Here is a 22,997-nt window from a genome sequence, read left to right as displayed (position 1 = left end):
ATTTCAAAATCAAACATATATTCACGCATCACATCCAACCAGAAACCCAACAGAAAACTCAGATATTAAAATAGAAAACTTTCTTAATCTACTTGTTCCTAAAGCATGCATCAGGCAAGGGATTGGGGTTGGCATGCATCAGTCAACGGATTGGGGTTAGGGGGTCAATCATGTTATCCAATAATTACTCTCACACTCCCGAGTGAGGTTTCTCACTCCCGCTTACCTTAATGGGCAAAAGATGAAGCACAAGTAGAATCTGGTTGGTCTCCTTCTTTTGGTTCTCCTTGGTCTTCAGAGTGTAGAAAGAATGTAGAAAGGAAAATGAAGTCACAAGCATGAAATGGTTTTTTCGGTAGCCTCAGGTAACTTCCTAACTCCTGATAACTTCTTTCTTAAATAAATAAATAAATAATAATAATAAAAATAAGTAATTTACCAAAACACCCTTCCTTCCATTCTCATAAAAATAAATAATAATTAAAACATACTCTCTCTTTAATAATCAACATAAACATAAGCGTACCTATTAATAAAATACTTTTTATAAAATGTCTCATGTTTTACTAATTAAATAATATTAAAACTCTAAAATAAACACATTTAAATATCAAAATAATTTCTAAAATACCTTAATATAATTTATGAATGTTATTAAGAGAAAATCTTGGTCAATTGTTGGAAGTTATGATAAATAAATCCTTACGCATTGAGAATATTTAAATCTATCCCGACTTTGATGAGGAATACCTAATTTGATTAAGTATGGATACGAGTAAAACTCAAAATATTAAATTAGGGATGGGGACGAATATATAGTTACTCATCTCGTCCCCGTTCCTATCCTTATGTTCGATTTAATACTCGTCCTTGATTTGATTGTTCTAAAAAAATTTAATATTTAAGAATTAGTGTCTCTAAAGTTTTTTTGATTAAAATATAAGATACACTACTAGAAAAATAGTATTCCACGTTATTATATTTATATCAATTCTCTAAAAACTAATATAAAATAACAATTTTGTAAATAACTTGTATATATAAGAATATTTACATGGGTTATTACAGAAAATGATATACATCGGTTCGGTTATATGATGTAGAATTGTAATTAGTTAGTTATTGTAGATCCGTTTTCGTGTTGACCGATGTAGAAGGGGTTTAGAAATTGATCCCCTCCCCCGCGCGCGGCCACTCGGATGCTCACCCAAACACTCAAATGTTCACCCTCTGAAACACTCAAACGCACTCTGGAATGCTGCTCCCTCTCGCACACTGTTGAACGCTCCTTCTCACACACTCTGGAACGCTCACTCTCCCACACTCTAAGATCCAAACCCTCTCAACACTCTCAAACCTAAAACACTCTCTACATTCTAGGCTCGTTGATCTTCAACAACCCTCCAAGGAAGCATTGAAGCGTTATTCGACGAACGACAACGTAGTGAAGCCATTTTAGGTGCGTATCTTCATTTTTTGTTTTGCTTGTTTTTGCCTCTCTCATCTTGTAGAAATGCGGGTGCTAATGTTTTAGGGTGTTGAGGCACTCCCGGAGGAGGTTTCCGGAAACGCAATCATCCTATTGTGCGAGTCCGTTGCGAAGGTATTTGTTTCATTTTTGAAGCAAGTGTGTTTGGTTTAAAAAATTGAGAAGTTTGGGTTTTTCTCCCTCTTTTGGTTATGGGTGGGGCGGGGGTGCGTATTTATATGAAAGGTTTGTAGGCATGCTTTTTGGTTGAAAAGGTGCAAGCGAATGGTTCGAATGCTCATTGCACATTCTATTTCAAGCGCCTTAATTTGAGTGCAACTCGTTCGAATTGGAATTTTGTATGTGTTTCATCAGATTCTTCTACATTTTGTTGGTGAGAGGGATTGTGAAAAGTGATAGTTGGGGAATGGGAAATAATTATTGGTGTTGGTGTAGGTTTTAGCTTGAATTATCTGGTGGGATGCATGCGATTGTGTCATTTGTGTGTTAAAAGAAACTGAAATGAAAAGCAATGTGATGAGTGTTCTGCATTCTTGGCAATGTATGAACGGTTATGTGCTTATGAGTGGGTGGATCGGCCAATGCACTCTAATGGCCATTGCTAATCAGTTAATGAACCTCCGAGAATCAGAGTGTTCATTTTTTTTTTTTTCTGTTCATAGGTTTCTAACTTGTGTAAGAAGTTGTTGATTTGAATTGAACATTAGGTTCATTGTAAGGCTAAATATTTGACATTGAGGACTGCAGATGAAACAACTTAAACATTTCAAAAACCAGCTTGATTGTATATGTTGGTTAACTAGATAGATATTAGTATATTCATAAGGCCCTGCTGGGAGACTTGAAATTATACAGTTCTATACTCTAATATGCAAAATTATAAATATAGTACTTGTTTAATGAATTTGTCATTGAAATTGGTTTTCTATTTTAATGGGTTGGTATGGTGCATTTTGTAAAGGAATTGCAAGATGCCAATATGAAATCCCCTTTCGTATAGTTAGGCAATGGATATGCACTTGAAGGGGACTTTTATTTTGATTAAAATTGAAAATGTTTCATCTTTGTTGGCTCAGTGATGTACGCCTACAAGCTGCTAGTGTGTATAAATCTTTTTTATTAATTTTGTAAAGGTCCATAAATCTGGAATTATATTGTATTTCATCATCTTAATGTGGTCTTTGGTCAGGCATATAATATTATTAGATCTTGAGTAGATGTTGAATACAGATAATAGTATTATTTAACATAGAGGAGTACTATTCTCAGACTATTTCAGAGATTTATGGTAGTTGGTGTTGTGGCAATTAAAAGTATCTTCCCAACCCCAAGTTTTTGATAATGACTAGCTTCGTTCAAAGTGTGCCCCTCTCCCGATTAATAGGAATCTTCTTTTGGCCCGTCTACTATCTTCATTATCCTTCCTGAATAACTGTCAACCACCTCAATCTTATCAACAAGATAACAAAATGAAAAATCTTTACAATGGAAGAAAGTGCATTCTGTACAAATATCCTCATCTAATCTATCTTAATAACTATTAGCATGATCTACAAATCATTCAAGAAAGAGGTGACGTTCAGAAACTCATCCTCCTGGCATGGAATCGTGAGACCGCCAGTTGGATGATCATACTACGTTACTATTAGCAGGATACTCTTCAGCTTTTATGTTCTATATTAACAAATAACAATACATTTCTACATTACTATCTTCCTAGAACCTTGAAAGTTTACTTTGTTTCTAATATGAGGGTGTAATTGATTTACGGCTCATGCAAGTTGAAGAATCTCAGTGCAGATCAGAATATGTACAATCATAGTTACAGAATATATTCAGTAGTAGTTTGATTTCATTAGTATTCTGTTATAGAATTGTGGATATAGGTATATCCTATTGTAGCTTCCTTCTTGTATAAGCCGGATGCAAAATATATTGTTGGTATATACATTTTACTTGGCATGCCATTGTTTGAAGTGAACTGATTCAATTTATACTCTGTTGTTATTTTGATCAATTTTTATCTTTTCCCAGCATGAATGCATTGAACTATTTATTTTATTATCATTATTCTTTCTTTTTCAACAAATTTTTTTTTTATAATTAAATTAATTTCAAGTTGATTTCTAACAGGGATCAAACATTTTGGGCAGGCCACCCCTTTGCTTCTTACTATAGCTGTTATCGAGCTTAGTGACATTGCATTTGCAGTAGGTTTTCTCATCTATCTATTTCATGTGGAATTTCTAGTTAATTTGGCATTGGAATGTTGACTCAATAACTCATATATAATGGATTCATTGATCTTCTCTATAATGATTTGGCTGTATATTCTTAATTTAGATGTTTGGAAAATTAGTCATTGATTTCCAGTGTCATTCTCTTTAACAATTTAGCTGGATTAAAGGAACAAAAGCTATACTTAAGGAATGGTGTGAAGAGGTATTACTATTTATTCCTGGTTATTAGCTTTTGATGCTTTTACTTGCTGTTCATTGACAGGGGAATTTAGCCTGTAGAATGATACATATTCCAAGATTAGTTTAAAACTACAGTAATAAAAGTCAGCTGCACTTAATTGAATGATAACTAGTGGAATACACCTAAATGCATGTTTTTCACGGATGATATTTATGCTTGAGGAATCAAGGGAAGAGGTTAACTCTAAACTTAAGCTTTGGAGACAGACTTTGAAATCAAAGGAATTTCACTAAATAGGAGCATGGATAAGAAACGAGGAAAATGATTTGCAAGTAAAAACTGGAGGTCATACCACAGGTTTTTAAGTTCAAGTATCTAAGATCAATTTTACAAAATGATGGACAAATTAATGAAGATGTCACACACAAAGGTCAAAGAGACATTATGTTTTATCATTCAGCTATATGAATATGACCAGCTATATTCTATGATATGGGCTTCAAAGGAATAACACCAGAAAATAAGTAAATAAAAAATAGCAGGAAAAATGATTATATTAAGAAGGATGTGTGACCACACAAGAAGGGTCATGATATAGAATGACTGTACACAAAGTGATATTGGTGAGACACCTATCAAGGAGATGACAAAAATTCAGTTAAAATGGTTTAGATGTGTAAAGAAGGCCATTAGAGGCATCGTTGAGGGGTTCGATTGTAGGACTTTTAGTCCAATGAAAAGGGGTAGAGGGAGACCCAGAGGGACTTTGGAAAAAATTAATAAAAGGAATTTCAAGGATAATAATATTCCTGGGAATTCAGATTTTGGCCAAGCCTGATGGTGTTGTGTGATTCATTGACCTTACCTAGTAGGATAAATCATAAGACTTGTATCCTTGAGTATTTATACAACAATATCTATTCTAAATAAATTTATGATGAGAAAGGAGAGGAATAACTGAAAAGGATTAATTAAAATTCTGTATAATAAACTTTTAGGATGTTGCTATAAAATTAAATTGCAAATAAAACAGAACTAGCCCAACTGTAAAACATATTCTGAATGTACATGGTCAGAGTTATACCAAGACCATAGACTTTAAGGTATTATTTTCTCTAATTAGTCATAATTTATGTTAGCCAGTTATACTTATATGATAATTAAATTATGAAAACAGTGCAGTGGGATAAAGTTCTTAAAAGTTTATAGGAACAGTATCAAAGATTGGACTAGTAATTTCACTGCACTAAGTGGTCCATGGAATGAACTGTACTATGGTTCTTCTAATTTCACTACAAAGAGAATTGAAGTTTTATACCAGTCACTTTGTTTACTAATTTCTTTTCCCTATGGTTATTAAAAAAGATTTGAAATTTGTCTTATCTTGATGTCTCAGAAAGTTATGTTGAAATTGAAATGCAGTAGCACTGTAGCAGTAGGATGTTGTATAAGTCAATTTCATCACTTTACCAAGGAACTGAATGGATTTATTTACGAAGGATTAGAAAACAACTCCTTGGTTTGAAGGAGCTAACTGTGTCCAAATTTAAAAGAGGTTCTGTAGATAACTAACAAAATATTTATTAACTTTAGAGTTTTTAAATAATAATAATGATGATAATAATAGTGTCTTATTAGTTACATACATTTCTACTATGTTTAACAAACTCAAATGATCTGTTAGCATGTCTTATTAGTGGTTTCATCATTTTAATTATCAAAATATTGATTACTTGATAATACAATTATAGTTAGCCGATGTGTAATCTGAACAACCAAATTATTAACAATTGAAAGTGTCATAGCATCCTCGTGAAATTAGTTATGTACAACACAACTTTGGTCCAATAACAGAACTACTTAAATGGCTATTATGTATGGTTGGTCGCAGACTTATGGATTGAGATGAAGCAAGCAAACCCATGTGGGTCTGTGGATTAGGCTCATAAGTCATCACCCGTGGACCCATGAAAAGAGACAACCCCACTAGGCAACTAGTATGTGTCATCCAAAGTTTGTTCGTTCATAATCTATTGCGCGTGAAGTGTCTTATTAGAACATGAATAGTTGAGGCCACAGGGAAATAAAATCCAAGGCTTTTCCCCCCCTTTTTTTGTGTTGAAAAATTAGGTAAGTTGTATTAAGAGATCTCACTTACAACATAACCTTTAATAAGTTTATCATGAATAACTTGCACTGGTTCATGAATAATGATCAATATAATTACAGGTTGGTGGTAACAAAGTTGTAGCACTCTAGATTATCTTATCCAAAAAAAAGGTATAAAAGATTTAAAATACAGATTTATCAAACTAATCTAAACATAACAAACTTGTGATTCCATATTAATGTGTTTTCTTGGCAGCATGTTTGTGTCGACAGTGAAGAGGCTGAGGGTGTTGAAGAGATCTGATCTTCCTGCTTTTACCCGTGAGTTGGAGTCTTTAACTTAATTTAGCAGAATTTATGTTTTGTTTTGGTTGTGATGAATGATTGAAGAAATGTGTTTGATTTTTCTTTTGATTTTTTTCTCTTAAAAACGCTCTTGGAGAAGTTTATGCACACATACTCTATGTATGTGTTATATGTACCTCTTGTATCAAACACAATCTTTTGGACAGTGGCATAGATCAAAACAGTTAGCTTGTCACGGTTCCCTGAAGCAAACAGTTCAGCAGCCGTGTGGCGGCAGCCGAATCTGTCAAAATATAGCGAAGAAATAAGAGTGAAGTCTGAAAAATAGGTTTGGAATGGAGCTAAGCTCCTTACAATGGTGAAAACAACAAGGATAGAAAATAGGAAATCCCATATAAGCTTGACACCGAGACAGATACATGTAATATAGAAAAAGTAAAATTACATATATATATATATATATTAATTTAATTATCCAAATATCTCCAGCCAGCTAGCCATACGATTCCATGAGTCTTCCACGTGATGCAAAGCTCGGCAGTCAAATAGGTGGACCATTCTATGTAATGGCCTAATCAGGCTAGCTAGCATCATTCTTTAGATTAGCATCCCCTTGTATTATGATGTTTATAGTGTGAAGTATTCAAAGAATCATACCACTTGACAAAAAGCCGTATTATGCAATTTTTTTTGTTACTAATTATATTAAAAACTAATAGATTAATTTGGTGAAATTATTTTTGTGTAAGTCAATTTGTTCTTTTTGTCTATTTTGATTTGTTTGTGGGTTTTGTTTAATCTTTTAATTTCATGCACATTTTAAAAAATCTGGTAGAGAATTATATATGTGGTTATTACAGGTTAAATTAGAAAGAACCTAAAATCAAACAAATTTAAAAAAAAAAAATTAATAATCTACATGTACTACGTCACTCTATTCTACATTGGTTTTAGAACCGATGTAAATAGTCATGTCTTGTAGTAGTGATAAACAAATAACTAAATTATCATTGTAATATAATAGAAAGGTAAGTTATAAATATTGTGTGTTTTTTTTTTGTAAAATAAATTAATTAATTTTTGACGAATATGGTTATACCCAATACCTAATGAGGACGAGAATAAGACGAAAATTGTATATCCATTAGATATCATGGACAAATTTGAACTGTGAGTTCGGGGACAAGTATCATGAAATTCGTACCTGCTCCACCCCGTTGTCATTCCTAGTTGTTGGTGGATGCAAAGGTGAAAGTAAGATGTTAAAAGAAATAGATAAAACTAAAAAAGAAAAATGGAGAGTAGTAGTAGTGGGTGGGTGGTTTATGACTTTACTTAGAGTACAAAATGAATGTAAAACAATTTTTTTCTTGTGTTCCTAATTTGTACATTGGTATTGTTAATTTTTATTTACTAATTCTAAGAATATTGAGTGTTTATTGTGTTCTCCCTCTGCTTTGGCGATTCAATTTGTAGAAAGAAATCCTGACACTGCAGAGGAACATTGTTTGACATAGTTAGAGAGAAACACAAATACATGAGAACTCGGAAATTTGAGCTTCATTGTCTGAGTTAGAGGGAGGATGAACCTTTTCCACAAACTCTTTAACACCTTCTCGCGGCGTGTTTGCCTGCATCGCTGCTATGCTTCTTCTCCTGCCCTTGCACTTGACCCTTCATTTTCCATCCATCCAAACACTCCCCTATTCTCAAGGAACCTCGAGCCACCTCTCAATTATTCCTCTCCAGGTGTGTGTATGTTTTTTTTTTCTTCTTTCTTTTTATTATTAAAATTCATAAGAGCCGACTTATCTTGTGCTTAAATGTTTTTGTTAGTTTATGTTCGAACTTGGTTCTGTCATTATAATTTCGATGATAGAATTTTTTTTTTGTTGGAATAATGGGTGTGATAAGGATCAAACTCTAGATCATGTGGTGGGTGTTTGAATTATAGTTAGAAAGTTAAGTTGAGTTGAATTTAACTTTCTAAATTAACTTTCAATTTAAAACAACACCCTTTTAGCTTTTGTTTCAACTGAGGTTTGTTTGTAATTTACACTCAACGGAAAATAATTTTTTTTTTTTCTGGCAACTAATTGGGGTTACAAATTTCAAATGTGTATCTAACCATAGCCTATGTCTATATAATGTCATGAACCAACTAACTACCCCAAAAGTTCAAGCTGTTATATAGAGAAATATGAATGGTTTTATATTGTATTTCTAACAAGTCTATTTACAGGAACTGCTACTGAATGCAAAGAACTGATCCAGCAAGCAAAACAAGAACATCTAGCTCCAACGGCCTATTCTGCTCATAATATGCTTGAACTTAACTCTGAGCTGAAGCAATTACTGAAACAGGGACAAATTTATAAAGCTAGGAATATGTTTGATAAAATGGCTCACAGAGATGAGATTTCATGGACTACATTAATAGCTGGTTATGTCAATGCTGCAGATTCGCATGAAGCATTGATCTTGTTCTCAAATATGTGGGTCCAGCCAGGACTTCAAAGGGACCAGTTCATGATTAGTGTTGCACTCAAGGCTTGTGCACTTGGTGTCAACATTTTTTTTGGAGAATTATTACATGGATTTTCAGTGAAATCTGGTTTAGTAAACTCGATGTTTGTCGGTAGTGCCCTAATTGACATGTACATGAAATTAGGCAAAATAGAACAAGGTTGCAGAGTCTTCGCAAAAATGACTGCCATTATTGCTGGGCTTGTACATGCCGGTCACAATATGGAGGGTTTGTTGTACTTTTATGAAATGTGGAGATCAAAAGTTGGCTATGATTCACATACATTTGCAATTGCTTTAAAGGCATCTGATTCAAGTTTGTTACACCATGGGAAAGCTATACACACAAACAATAAAACAAGGATTCGATGAGAGCTCATTTGTGATTAATACCCTGGCTACCATGTATAATAAATGTCGAAAACCAGACTATGTCATGCGATTGTTTGAGAAAATGAAGATGCCAGATGTAGTCTCATGGACAACCCTTATTACGACTTATGTACACATGGGTGAAGAAGAACGTGCAGTGGAAGTTTTTAAAAAAATGAGAAAATCAGATGTTAGTCCTAATAAATACACTTTTGCAACTGTAATTTCTGCCTGTGCAAATCTCGCTATTGCAAAATGGGGGGAACAGATACATGGCCATGTATTGCGTCTAGGTTTGGTGGATTCTTTGTCAGTGGCAAATTCAATAATTACCCTTTATTCAAAATGTGGGCTGTTAACATCAGCTTCAATTGTCTTTCATGGTATAACTAAAAAAGATATTATATCTTGGAGCATTATAATCGCTGTTTATTCTCAAGGAGGTTATGCAAAAGAAGCATTCAACTACCTATCATGGATGAGAAGGGAAGGGCCAAAACCAAATGAATTTGCTCTTGCTAGTGTGTTGAGCGTTTGTGGAAGCATGGCACTTCTTGAGCAAGGGAAACAGGTGCATGCTCATGTACTGTGCATTGGCATAGATCATGAAGCAATGGTTCATAGTGCTCTGATTAATATGTATTCAAAATGTGGAAGTGTACAAGAAGCTTCAAAAATCTTTAATGGAATGAAATTCAATGATATTATATAATGGACAGCCATGATTAATGGGTATGCTGAACATGGTTATAGCCAAGAAGCCATTAATTTGTTTGATAAGATATCCAGTGTTGGTTTGATGCCAGACTATGTGACATTCATTGGGGTTTTGACAGCATGTAGCCATGCTGGATTGGTTGATCTTGGTATCTACTATTTTATGTTAATGACTAATGAGTACCAAATCAATCCTTCAAAAGAACATTATGGTTGCATCATTGATCTTCTATGCAGAGCAGGGCAATTGAGTGAAGCTGAGTACATGATACGAAGTATGCCATTCCATAGTGATGACATTGTGTGGTCTACCTTACTCAGAGCATGTAGAGTTCATGGGGATGTTGATCGTGGAAGATGGACAGCAGAACAGTTACTTCAGTTGGATCCATATTCTGCTGGAACTCATATTACTTTGGCTAACATATATGCTGCCAAGGGGAGATGGAAGGAAGTTGCACATATAAGGAAGTTAATGAAGTCAAAAAGATTAATAAAGGAGCCCGGCTGGTCTTGGATTAATGTTAATGATCAATTGAATGCGGATCAGGCTCATCCACAAAATGAACATATCACAACCATTCTGGAATTACTAAGTGCAAATATAAGAGATGCTAGGCAGGAAATAGGTTCTCTTCAAGATGTTGAGGATTAAAAGACGGCCACATTGCTTGAATACCTTGAATTTTCTGAAATCTAAGACTGTAATAGAATTGCAATGTGTCTTTTTTGTTTTTCCTCTTCTTTTCATGAAAAAAGAAAAAAAAAACTAAGTCCTTGCAATTGGTGCATGATGACTGAGTTGACAAGGTCACCTGTAAGATATCTCCCGTCAATGAAAGGCTCCAAGCTGTTTCAAAGCACACGCTGAAATTAATTCAAGCCTTGGCAGCGGGTACAATTTATTTTTTAATTATTTAAATAAAAAAATAAAAAATATTTAAGCGGATATGTGTTGTGGGAGCCGCATTTCTATATCTTTTAATGCCCATTTCCCATTTCTATATCTTTTAATGCCCCAAAATTGTGCTCTTCCACATGGACCCTCACAACATGCCTCCCTCAACAAGCACGCTGCTAGGTATTTAGGGGCAACTTCAACCCTTTCCACCCACATCATCTTCTTCTTCCCTTTTCACTACTTTTTTTTTTGTTTCTCTCAACTACCTTCCAAGGATGAGTTTTTATTCTGTGTACAAGGTTTTAGGATGGTGGGTTTTGAAATAAAATCTTTCTTTTTGTGGTGAGGTCTCAGAATATTCAGATGTTAGTTAAAAGTCATCTCATGATGAAATGAGAGTTCTATTTTAATCATGTTGCTTGTCATCGGATCTCCATCAATCAAAGTCTAGAGCTTTGTTATGTAGTTTTCGTGTTCGTTGTGTTTATTTATTTATGTTATTTAGGGGCTTTGGATCATGTAAATTTTGTAGTGAAGAAAGTCCTGCAAAGTCTAATGGTTTTTTTTTTTGTTCCTGCATTGGAGACATTTTTGTTTCGGCACAAGTTGTCTTTGGTCATGTTTATTGATTTAAGTTGTTGTTTTTTCTTCTCCTTTTTGTTTTATTCTACCTCTTATCGTATCTGTTCACGTGCTATTTTCTTTGTAGAGGGTGCTGAATGTTTTGGTCTGTAGACTATGGGCTTATGCGTTTTTTGCTTTTGCTTTCAAGTTATGTAATGAAATTAATCAATAATCACTTAACTAATTTCTTAGGAGTCTTTTAACCACTGGTGCGGTGCTTCTTATTTATATGGTTATTAAGCCTTGATAATATATATTTTTTTTCTTTTGGATATTCTGTTTCAATTGTAGATTCCAAATGCCAGTAATATCCTGAAATTCCTATAACTCAATTGAGTTGAATTTCTTGAGTAGTGTATTTTGGTCTCGTCAAAATATGGAATAAAAAGTAACGAAGATAATTTCTTTTTTTATTGAGTGATGTGATTGTTTTTGGCAACTGCCTTTATATAATAATAATTCAGAAAACTGTATAGAAAGGCACCTGGAAATATATATATACACACATTCACTTTTAGAAAGGCTTATTGTAGCCATTTAATTCAATAGTGTGCCAATTATGTTTTTTTTTTTGGAAGATCTTGACTAAATAGCTCTTTAAAGTTTAAAATGTCTTTAACTTATTATACTCAATCTTCACGTGTCTCGGTGGGTTTCATAGCTACAATGCAATTAAAATAGACATTTCTTAAAGTGAGTGTAATATGATGATGTGTCTTTCTATATGTTTCTTGGTTGGTACTTGATAGATTTTGTATATATTTTTATGGATACCATATGTTGATAATCTTCAGGGTTAAATGTTCAATTTTATTATCAGTGCAAATACTGGTTTTTGGACTAGGCTTGTTAGATGTACGTACATTTATGAAGATGATGTTGCTTGATGTTGAGAATGGTGTGTACTATTATTATGAAGACAAGGGGGATCTTTCATAGCAATTCTGCATTGTGTTTTTACTATTGTCAATGAATTATGCAGATACATGATGAAGAGTTCAAGTTTCAAGAAATGGGCTGTGGGATTTGCATATGGAAATGAAGGAAAGGCAACGTTGGAAGTCTGAAGAGGATGCCTTGTTATGTGCTTATGTGAGACAGTATGGTCCTAGGGAATGGAATCTTGTATCTCAGCGCATGAACACGCCTCTTAACAGGGATGCAAAGTCATGCTTGGAAAGGTGGAAGAACTACCTCAAGCCTGGCATCAAGAAAGGCTCTCTAAGCGAAGAAGAGTAGCGTCTTGTGATCCAGCTTCAAGCGAAACATGGCAACAAGTGGAAGAAAATCGCTGCAGAAGTTCCTGGTAGAACTGCCAAGAGGTTAGGCAAGTAGTGGGAGGTGTTCAAAGAGAAACAACAAAGGGAGAAACGAGATTCACAAAGCAATTGGGCCAGTCGATGACACCAAATATGATCATATACTAGAGACTTTTGCTGAGAAACTAGTGAAAGAACAACACTCTTCACAATCACCATACCTTATGGTTGCTGCATCTAATGGACCTGCATCTGCATCTGCATCATCGGCATTGTTTCCTCCTTGGCTTTCAAATTCTAGCAGCACCAATCCCTCAAAGTTGATAGAGTGCTGTAAGGAGTTGGAAGAAGGGTATCGAGCTTGGGTGGTGCACAGGAAGGAGGTGGCTTGGCGGTTGAGAAGGGTGGAGCTGCAGTTGGAGGCAGAGAAGGCGAGCCGAAGGAAGACAAAGATGGATATCAGTTCAGGGGATACAGATGCCCGTATTCTAGAAGGAAGCTAGCTGTACAATATTCTCTGTGCATTCTGTTTTGTACTTGCTGAAGTTTTTCATGGCATTGCATGAGCACTTGATTGCACAACTACAAGTCGGTAAAGGACGAAAAACTTCAAGTTCATCCCAAAGGATTTTCAACTCGTTAAAATAGTTTGTAACAGTTAATTCCCCTTGCTTGAAAGAAGAAATTAAATCTTGTAAATCTGCAATGCGGAGCATGTCTCCTTGAGAGAATCTTTCTTAAAGTTCATTCCATATATCAGAGGCAGTCTCCATCCAAATAATACTTTGAGCAATGGTTGGTGACAAAGATCTGAGGAGCCAAGAAACAACCATCATGCTGGCTCTCTCCCATGTTGGATATAAAGAATTTGTGCGACCTGGTGCTTCAATAGTTCCATCAACAAAACCAAGCTTATTCTTGGAGACAAGACTCATACGAACTGACCTAGACCATTGAAGGTAATTTGTTCCCTCAAGAACATTAGGAACAATGACTAGGGATGGGTTTTCTGAGGCATGTAAATAGTATGGAGAGGTAGGATCTTGAGATGGATCAACATTACGTAACTCACTCATGGAATGCGGCAAGTAGAACTCTGAAAATCAGAGCTCTGATACCATATCAAAAAAATGACAGAAAAACATGAGGAGGAAACAGAATACTGAAAAATGAGATTGTATTTCTCTCTAATTACTGGTACGCACAGAAACAAGGCTTATATAGACAACCAAAGAAAAGTAAAATGACACCTAGCTTAACCAATTCTGATATGAGAATCAGCAAAACCACTAATTTATGTACAGCTGTCCAAAACTGCAAAACAGAATGCACAGAAAATATTGTACAACTAGCTTCCTTCTAGAATACGGGCATCTGTATCCCCTGATAATGGATGACATTGAGGCAAAGATTAAGGCTCTTTGGGTGGAACAAAATGCTGCTTTGGATAGAATTGAATCAGAATGCAGAGAACAGTTAGCAGGGATGAGGAGAGATGCAAAAAGCAAGGAGCAGAAGTTGGCTGAGCAATGGAATGCAAAGCACATGAGGGTAGTGAAATGTATGGAGCAAGTAGGATGCAGAATGCCACAGATTGCTGAGCCTAATGGAAGATAAGATTAAAGACATCACTCAGAAATTTGCTCTTTATTAGGTATATTTGTTTTGACGTTTGAGCATTTCAAAAGTCAGTTTGAACCGACACAAGCGTATCTGTTGAGGTGTCTTGAAAGTAGTAACAACATCAAACCAAACATATTGTAGTTTGGATCTTGTAATCCAACTTCCTCCGTTAATGGAACTAGAGGAATTTGATTTGTATTAATGTACATGTGCAATCTTGTATGAGTTGCATTGCATCCTTCATGCTAATTTTCCTGCGAACTATGTTGCATCTCAGTAGAAGGAAGGATGTTGTGTTGTTGTATCTGCTGAAATTGTCACTCATTTGGGGTATTCTTGTTTACTAGTTCTCCTTAGCTTCGCATATACACAGATTCATTTCCGGTGAGAACATTTTTGTTACTGAAAAATGTGGACAATGAATGTAGACTATCAGATTTTATTTGAACAACTAATATTAGAAAATAAATGCATATAACTTTTTTAAAGAGTTATATAATCACTATAATTTTTGGTTTTTGATTTGCATAAAATAATTGAGAATTGCGAAATAAAGTTTTATAATTCCTTCACACATAGCAATAAACTTTTTTTATAAACAAAACACTTCTAAGAAATAAAATACCAAGAAAAAATAGAATATTGATTTTCAATATTTTGTTTATGCACGTTAATTTTTAATTCTTTTATATTATTTTTTCAAAAATTTATTTTTTGATTTATACATAAATTATATCTAATCCCTTCGGAATGCATGAAATTGAAGGAAAAGGGCAATGGAAGGTGGGATAGCAATATCTTTGGTTTATAAGTTTGTAATTCTTATTTTATTTTGATAAATCTCACAAATTCCATTCCCAATCAATATTGTTAAATTGGAGCCCAGCATGCAACATTGCATATAAAAAAACTCAGAAGGTGAAATTGGATTGTCACCTAATAATTTAAATTAATAAAAAATAAATTTATGAGAATATAAATTATTTTTTAATGTAATAGGGAATTGGAGACCTTAATTAGCAACCACCTCAATGGCCTTTCTAAGATATGCCAAAAGCTTGTTTGAGTCTAGAAATAGAGCTTTGATGTAGGGAAATTATTGAATAATACTTTTGAACTTTTCTAGTAAGAATATTTGAAATTTGAGCATGAGAAAAACTTAACATTGACTTAGAGTAGAGAGTTGACTATATATATTAATTACATTCTTTCTGTTTCTAGCTACTCCCTAGTTCCTAAATTTTTTTATATTCTCATGATTTCTTCCGTCCTTATCCAATGAAATAGAAGCTTTTGTTTATGATGCACATGAATAATTGAATATAATGATTCTTTTGCTTTATTTTTTTTTGGTGGTTACTTTAAAGTGGTGGAGGAGTGTCCACTAGATGATAATTTTCGTCCCTAGTATTCATCTCTTCACTATTTTGTAACTCTACAGGTTGAGGACAACAATATTAAACCTATTTTTAATAAGAAAGAATAACAATGCTCAAAAAGCATAAACCAGTGAAATAAAAGTAAATGCTAAACTTAAAAATTAATCTGATTTTGAATGTAAATACCTTTTTCTATTTGGACAAAAATTCTCATTCATTTATTATTTTGTTACTTTTGAGAGATAAAAATATGAGGTGTCAACGAAGTTAAGAATAATAGAATTAGTCTTTCACTTGACAAACCAATAGTTGAATCTCTACTGAAAGAGGTATTTGACAATGCTCTAATAATACTATTTTTTTTAATAAAATAAACATATAAGACATAAAAGATAAGATTATATACCAAAATTAAAAGATAAAATTCACGTACAATTTCTTAAATATTTTTAATGTTATTATTTGATAAAAATTAAAATTTCACCAAATATAAGAATTAAAAGTTTATATTAAAACTCTACGTTTAGATTGTAATAAAAATAATCAACGAACTATATTTAAATTGTCTCAAAGTATTTGTATATGTAACAAAAAAAATCTTTATAAAAAAATCACATTTTTCTTTCTTTTTTCATTTTTCTCTTCTGTCAAACTAATATAGAAAAACATATTTTTTCTTTTATTTCTCTTCTACTTCTTTTACTATTAATACCCTAAAACTTTATCTATTATAGCTTTTTTTTCCCCTTACTTGCTACGTAACATTTATTTATTCAAACAAAATATACTAATTGATATAAAAATAATATATAAATGCGATAAATAATAGAAAAAATTGCGAGGATTTAAAAATAGTAAGAAGAAAAAATGATAATGATACTAGTTCTCTCCTTATGATTCGCGTGCCATCTTTATCATATGTTAAGTTCTGAAACCAACGTACACACACAATTCCTCTAACACATATGATCATCATTATAAACAACATCAACATGCCATGTCCATTCCTCCTCCCACTTCTCTTCTCCCCTCACTCCCTTTTTACTATCTCCAATCACTTTCACTTTACTATTTCTTTTATACGATATTAGTCATTTTGATTAGCTCTATCTCCTATTGTTTTCTAGAGTTTTGATTTGGACAAGATTTTGGAGTTTGGGCACATTCTTTTCTTTTGCTGATTACAATTATGATCACCTTCTATTGTTGTGACATGCGGAGGGGGATAGTCAATAGTGTGTGTTTTCTTTTGCATTCTCTCTGAATGCTTCTTTTGCACTGTCATTTATTGCTGGTTGCTTTGTAAAGAAGGCCAGAAATTAATTGATCCATGTAACCAACTCCATTTGGTCGTCTTCTTCTTGTCTAATTAAAAGTTGTATATTTAATTATATTCCTTAATATATTTTTGGACCATTCGACTTCTATATATAAGACACTGAATTTATAATACATTTTTTTCTTCTAAAAATCTGGAAATTTGTCTACTGGTAAAATATTATAACACTTACAACCAGACTGGCAATTATGGTTTCATTATAGGTAGTTAGGCTAACAACATCTTATTGAAGTTATTGATTCTTGAGCATGTTTATTCCCTCTTGCTAAATATTTTGCATGCATCATGCATGCTTAGTTTTTATTCCTGTTTGATACATCACTGAACAACTAATGCTAAATCCCACTAGAATGTGAATGTAAAAAATAAAATAAAAAAATTCTTCCATACGTTTGGCATTGTCATATATACTCTAATTTTTAATATGTCATGGTCGGTTGCATCTCAACAATGCTATAACAATAGTTACCTTCGTGAGAAAATAATGCTGTCTCTATATGTTTCTTTTGTTAGATTTTTGTATTTCTATTAAATTTGTAATGGATAAAGTGTATTGACTATTGAGTCTCATCTAGAAGTGTTATTTTAATTTCTGCTCTAGTTAATCTAGTGCTGTTGTAAGTCAATTCTTATTGCTTATTATCCCTACAGGATTTTGCTAACACATTTAGCTATACATTTGTGAAAGATGATCTTCCTTTTTCTGCGCTTATTTAGTGATTCACTTAACTTTATATTGATGCAAAGGCATCTGTAGTTTTAAAGGAATCCCTCGACTAGTGATGTTTTGATTCAGTAGTTGACATATGATTGAAAGTTTTGGAAATTCACCAGATTCCATTCTGATACTCCTTTCGTCTCATAGCAGATGTTGTGTTTGAAGAAGAAAATAAGTCTCAAAATAAGCGTCACTTTTTGGTATAGAATTAATTATCTATTTCTTATTTATATCTTTCATGATATTCGTCAAAAAAATAATTATTATGTTACATCATTTTAAGTAAAGAAGATTAATTATAAAATTAATTGTGTAAAACAACATTTATTATAAGATGAAAGGAGTATTTCTTTTGTTTCTCACCTCCTAAGTTATTGTGAATTGATATCATGGGTTGTTTAACATTTCTAGAGTCACAATGAGTTCAAGTTTCAAGACATGGGCTGTGAGATTTGCACTTGTAAATGAAGGAGAGACAACATTGGAGAGGTGATGAGGATGGTTTATTACGTTCTTATGTGAAACAGTATGGTCCAAGGGAATGGAACGTCGTGTCTCAGCGCATGAACACACCTCTTAACAGGGACGCAAAGTCGTGCTTGGAAAGGTGGAAGAACTACCTCAAGCCTGGCATCAAATGAACTCTAAGTATAGATCAACAATTTGTATACAATGCCATGTATATATTACTTGAACTTTGGTTACTTTTGAAAAGTATAAAGAAGAAAAAACATATAGAAAGTAATGATATTTTAAATATTTGTAACATAAATTCTTATTATATATGGTGTTGTTTGTCCAAATGAACTATATTATAGATCAACAATTTGTATATCTGTATTTTTCTGTGAAGCAAAACAGGCCACACATATAACAGTAAAAAATCCAACATAACTCTTTCTAAGTATAAAAGTCTCACTCCAATTTTGCTTTAGGCATCCGTCAATGTTGGATTGACCCTTCAAATGGAGCATTTCTGCATAATGACACACCAGCACCACCTACATCTGCATCAGCCTTGCTTCCTTCTTGGCTAGCTTTCCAGTTCTAGTACTGCTGTTGGCCTGAATTCCCTTTCTGTGACATCAAGTCTTTCATCCTCAACCGCTCCACCTTTCTATGGTTTCATCCTAAATCACTTAGACCAATATAAATATTTATGTTAATTAATTTTATTAAATTTATAAAATAAAATCATAATTTATTAATTTTACCCTTCTTGCTTAACATTAAATTTTCATGCAAAAAGTGAAGATATTACCCATATCAAAGATTATACATCAATACCAACAAAATGATAAATATCAATTGAATAAGGTTTAAGAATCAAGAAAAACCACATTCTCATACTCTTTGATAAGGACAAACAGAAAAAATAATTTAATACTTTCTAAAAATTATAAGATGCCTTATAAAATAAAATTTTAAACTATTCATCATAATAAATATCAGAAGAAGTAATTAGTATTTCTCCGACTAACAGTCTCAATGGATCATTTACAGCAGCTTGGATTGCATTAAAAAGGATCAAAGTTACGCCCATTCAGGTATTGATGGATAAATGCCTTTTCCCCCACCCCTCTTATTTTTTATAAAGAAACAAAAAGGCTTTATTCAAGTATCCAACCTCAAGGTCTCATAAAAAAAAATTGAGATGCTAAAACAGAATGATCTAATATTATAGATCATGAACACATCATAGCATTCCATCCTAAACTACAAAATCGCAGTAAAGCTCCTATCCGTTGCCAGGACAATTAAATAGTGGGAAGGAAACAAGTTGACAATTATTCATCCTTGTCCAGTAAAAAGTTAAAATTAAGCACCAAACTGTCTTCCCACCTGCAGCAATTGGAAATTCCTGTTACCAAAATGGCAAAATGCTAAATTCTCTGCAGGATATCTGGCCATTGGAACTATTATGCTCTTGGCCAAAGAAAGTGTCTAACCGAAAGAACTCACTTCGGTTATATGAAAGAACTACGGTTTCCTTAATAGAAATCATGATGAAATTGCAAAGGAAATTTTGTCCATATTTCTAGATCCTTAGGACAAACAATGGAAGATGAGACCAATTTCAAACCATTCAATACTTTCTGCAAGACTCAGTTTGCAAAAAACTCGTTAGTAGAATGTGTGCTGCCCAGAATCCTTTTGTGTGGATTAAGCACCAACTGGAGCGTATGATCTTTTCAACTTTCCATTTACAAGAATATCGTATGTAGTGTCATCAGGCACAAGACCTTTGTCAAGCATCTCGTCATGCAGTCTAAAAGCCTCTTGCAGATTCCCCTCCTTAAAATGTCCAGCAATTAAAGTGTTATAAAGAAGAACAGAAGGAGTTATATTATTCCCATCCATTTCCTTTAGAATCTTGCCCGCATTTTCTAGTTGTCCATTGTTACAGAGTCCATTTATCAAAACAGTGTACATGAACATATCAGGCACAATACCCCTGGAAAGCATATCTGAGTAAAGATCTATGGCAAAATTTAATTTCCCCTCTTTTAGAAGTCCACCAATCAGTGAGGTATATATTTGCAAGTCACATGGAATCTTATTATTTATCATCTCCTTGTACAAGTTGAGTGCTGCTTCCATATTATTCAAATTTCGGAAGCCACTAATCATGCTGTTATAAACAATTGTGTTTGGAGTCAAACCAATCTCCAAAAGCTCAGAGAATAATTTGCCTGCATTTTCCATGTCTTGCATTTTGCAGAAACCATCAATGAGAGCACTATATGCAGTAATATCCAGTTGCAAACCCTTCTTTTTCATATCATCATGCATTTTCAAAGCAAGATCAATCTTATTACTTTTGCAAAATCCATTAACCAAACAAGTATAGGTGACAACATTTGGTGAAATTCCACTTTCGCACATCTCTCTATATGCAGACTCTGCAAAATCAACTGCACCTTCCTTGACAAATCCATCTATGATGCTATTATAAGTCATAGATGTGGGAATAAAACCCTGCTTCATAAAAGTGTTCAACTTATCCTTTGTCTCAGACACCCGGCCATTTTTAGACAATCCATTTATAATGGTGTTAAATGTGTAGTCAGTAGGCACTATATCTGCAGCCACCATTTGATCAAACACACCAAATGCGTGCTCACAATCACCCTTTTTAAAAAAACCATCCATCAAAATAGTGTATGTAATGACATTCGGTTTTAAACCACCTTTAATAATACCATTCATGACATTTTGTGCATCTTCCATGCAACCCTGTTTGCAGTGACCAAGTATCATGTGGTTGTAAGAAACTAGTGAAGGTGTAATACCCTTACCAATCATGTTGTCCCACAAATTACAAGCCTCACTAACCTTGCCCAATTCACAGAGCCACAATAAAAGGATGTTATATGTAACAACACTAGCAATTCCATTTTCAACTGCCTCATCAAGCAATGCAAATGCATTTTCTAGCAAATTCTGCTTCCGGAATCCTTTCAACAGAAAATTTACAATAAACACAGTTGGATGAAGGCCCATGAGTTTCATTCTGGTGTAAAGCTCATTCGCTTTCTCCACATTCCCAATCTTAGAGCACCCTTCTATCAAAACCGAGAAAATAGCCACATTGGGAGCAACACCAGCCTCAACAACCTCATCAAACAACCGCAACGCACTACTCACATCCCCTTGCATACAATACCCTTCAACCAACCTTGCTGCAACAAAAACATTCACCGGCACACCACCAGTCACCATCTCATCCTTGAGCCTCAATGCCTCCGCAAAATTCCCCTGCCTAACACAAACACCAATCACAGCCCCATATGTACCCTCAGACGGCACCCACCCGAACTCCCTCATCTCCTTCAACAGCTCACACGCCAAAGTCACCTTCAACCCCTTACAAACAGCCTGGATAACAATACTATACGCGGCCGCATCAAGCTTCAACCCTCTACCCGCAGCCTCCCCAAAATACCTCTCAGCCTCCTTAAACCTCCCTTCCTTCAAACACGCACGCATTAAAACATGCACAGTATAGTGATCGCCATGAATTCCTCTCTCAACCATTTCATCATACACACGGCACGCATCATCCGCCATGTTTCTCTTAACCATTGCGGTCAAAAGAATGTTCACAATGGGAACCCAGGGGAGCACACTGTGCTCCAACATGGCTCTAAAACACTCAACAGCATCAGTGAACTTATTAGCTCTAACATAACTATTCAACAGGTAATTGAAAACCCTAGAATCAGATAATTCAAAACCGTACTTTCCCGCACACTCCACTAACATTTCCACCAGAACCTTCGTAGCAGGGGCTGAATCTCCAAAGACATAGCTATTGAGCAAATACTTGGCATCTCCGTGAGTGTTGGGGCAGGAGGCAAGGATCTGAAGCAACAAGCATAAAACATCAGCGGTTTTCACGAACCCTCGTTGTCTCTCTACGCCTTTGAAGAACCTCAACGCCGATGCGGGGTCCCCCTTGTGCCGCAAGAGGGTGTCCAAGACCTCATTTTGTGACGGAACGACCCAAGAGGGTTCGGGGGCGATTGTCTCGGGAAAATTGAAGCTTGAAGCGATTTTCCCGGGAAAATTGTCAGGGGCAGGGGTTGGTGGTGGTGGGTCGGTGGGAAGGACGAGGTTTGAGGAGCGTTGCCGGAAAGGGGGAAGAATCTTCGTGGGGATTGAGAAAAGGATGCTCCTCCTGGGAAACCTCGTCGGCATTGTTAGAGAGAATAGGGAAACAGAACAGCAACAACAACAACACAAGGTGTGGTGAATCCAAACTTAGAAAAGAACCGATTCTTTCACAGTTTCCGTTAACTTCGGCTAACAATTCTTCCACTGCTGCTTACTTGGAGTAGCATAAACCACGCAAAGTTTACTATCTGAAACTCTATGATTAATCTAGAAAAATGGGTAATTACTCTAGGGTTTATATTTATGATTTATGTATTAAAATGATTGTCGATGCATAATCTAAAGAACCAATAAGTATGTTTTGTTTAGATAAATAAATGGTACGTAGTAAGTAGGGAAAAAAAGAAAAAAAGAATTATAATAGATTAAGTTTTAGAGTGTCAATAATAAAAGAAGTAAAAGAGAAATAAAAGAGAAAAAAAATATGTTTTTCTATATTAGTTTGACAGAATAGAAAAATGAAAAAGAAAGAAAAATATGATTTTCTTATAAAGAATTTTTTGTTACATATACACATATTTTGAGACAATTTAAATA

General features: G+C 34.2%; 1 protein-coding gene and 2 pseudogenes across 4 annotated transcripts; 2 read left to right on the top strand and 1 right to left on the bottom strand.

The window, feature by feature from the left end:
* Positions 1 to 3,705: 3,705 nt before the first annotated feature.
* On the top strand, positions 3,706 to 10,803 carry LOC109788632 (putative pentatricopeptide repeat-containing protein At3g47840; annotated as a pseudogene). The gene is made up of 4 exons (XR_014432261.1): positions 3,706 to 6,190; positions 6,276 to 6,340; positions 7,802 to 8,074; positions 8,568 to 10,803. The product of XR_014432261.1 is annotated as a putative pentatricopeptide repeat-containing protein At3g47840 (transcript).
* A 38-nt stretch (positions 10,804 to 10,841) lies between these two features.
* On the top strand, positions 10,842 to 14,257 carry LOC109788633 (transcription factor AS1 pseudogene; annotated as a pseudogene). The gene is made up of 2 exons (XR_014432262.1): positions 10,842 to 11,021; positions 12,448 to 14,257. The product of XR_014432262.1 is annotated as a transcription factor AS1 pseudogene (transcript).
* Positions 14,258 to 18,533: 4,276 nt separating this feature from the next.
* LOC145955597 (uncharacterized) lies at positions 18,534 to 22,682 on the bottom strand. 2 transcript variants are annotated; one of them, XM_083070547.1, is made up of 2 exons: positions 19,626 to 22,682; positions 18,534 to 18,921 (listed from the first exon to the last, which is right to left on the bottom strand). In XM_083070547.1, exon 1 carries the CDS (start codon positions 22,482 to 22,484, stop codon positions 19,947 to 19,949), a length of 2,538 nt encoding a protein of 845 aa, XP_082926673.1. In that variant the 5' UTR covers positions 22,485 to 22,682; the 3' UTR covers positions 18,534 to 18,921; positions 19,626 to 19,946. The 2 variants fall into 2 exon arrangements, with proteins under 2 accessions (XP_082926673.1, XP_082926672.1); XM_083070546.1 differs by having other exon boundaries at positions 18,534 to 18,913.
* Between the last annotated feature and the right edge of the window lie 315 nt (positions 22,683 to 22,997).

The sequence above is a fragment of the Cajanus cajan genome, chromosome 3 (genome assembly GCF_000230855.2).
Source record: "Cajanus cajan strain Asha chromosome 3, NIPB_CcT2T_4, whole genome shotgun sequence".
NCBI lineage: Eukaryota > Viridiplantae > Streptophyta > Magnoliopsida > Fabales > Fabaceae > Cajanus > Cajanus cajan.
The sequence above is the reverse complement of the archived record's forward strand: the minus strand, read 5'-3'. Positions and strand labels throughout refer to the sequence as shown.

Bases quoted from the DNA above. Each gene is read 5' to 3' on its own strand.
- LOC145955597 (XM_083070547.1), bottom strand. From the start codon at position 22,484: ATGCCGACGAGGTTTCCCAGGAGGAGCATCCTTTTCTCAATCCCCACG.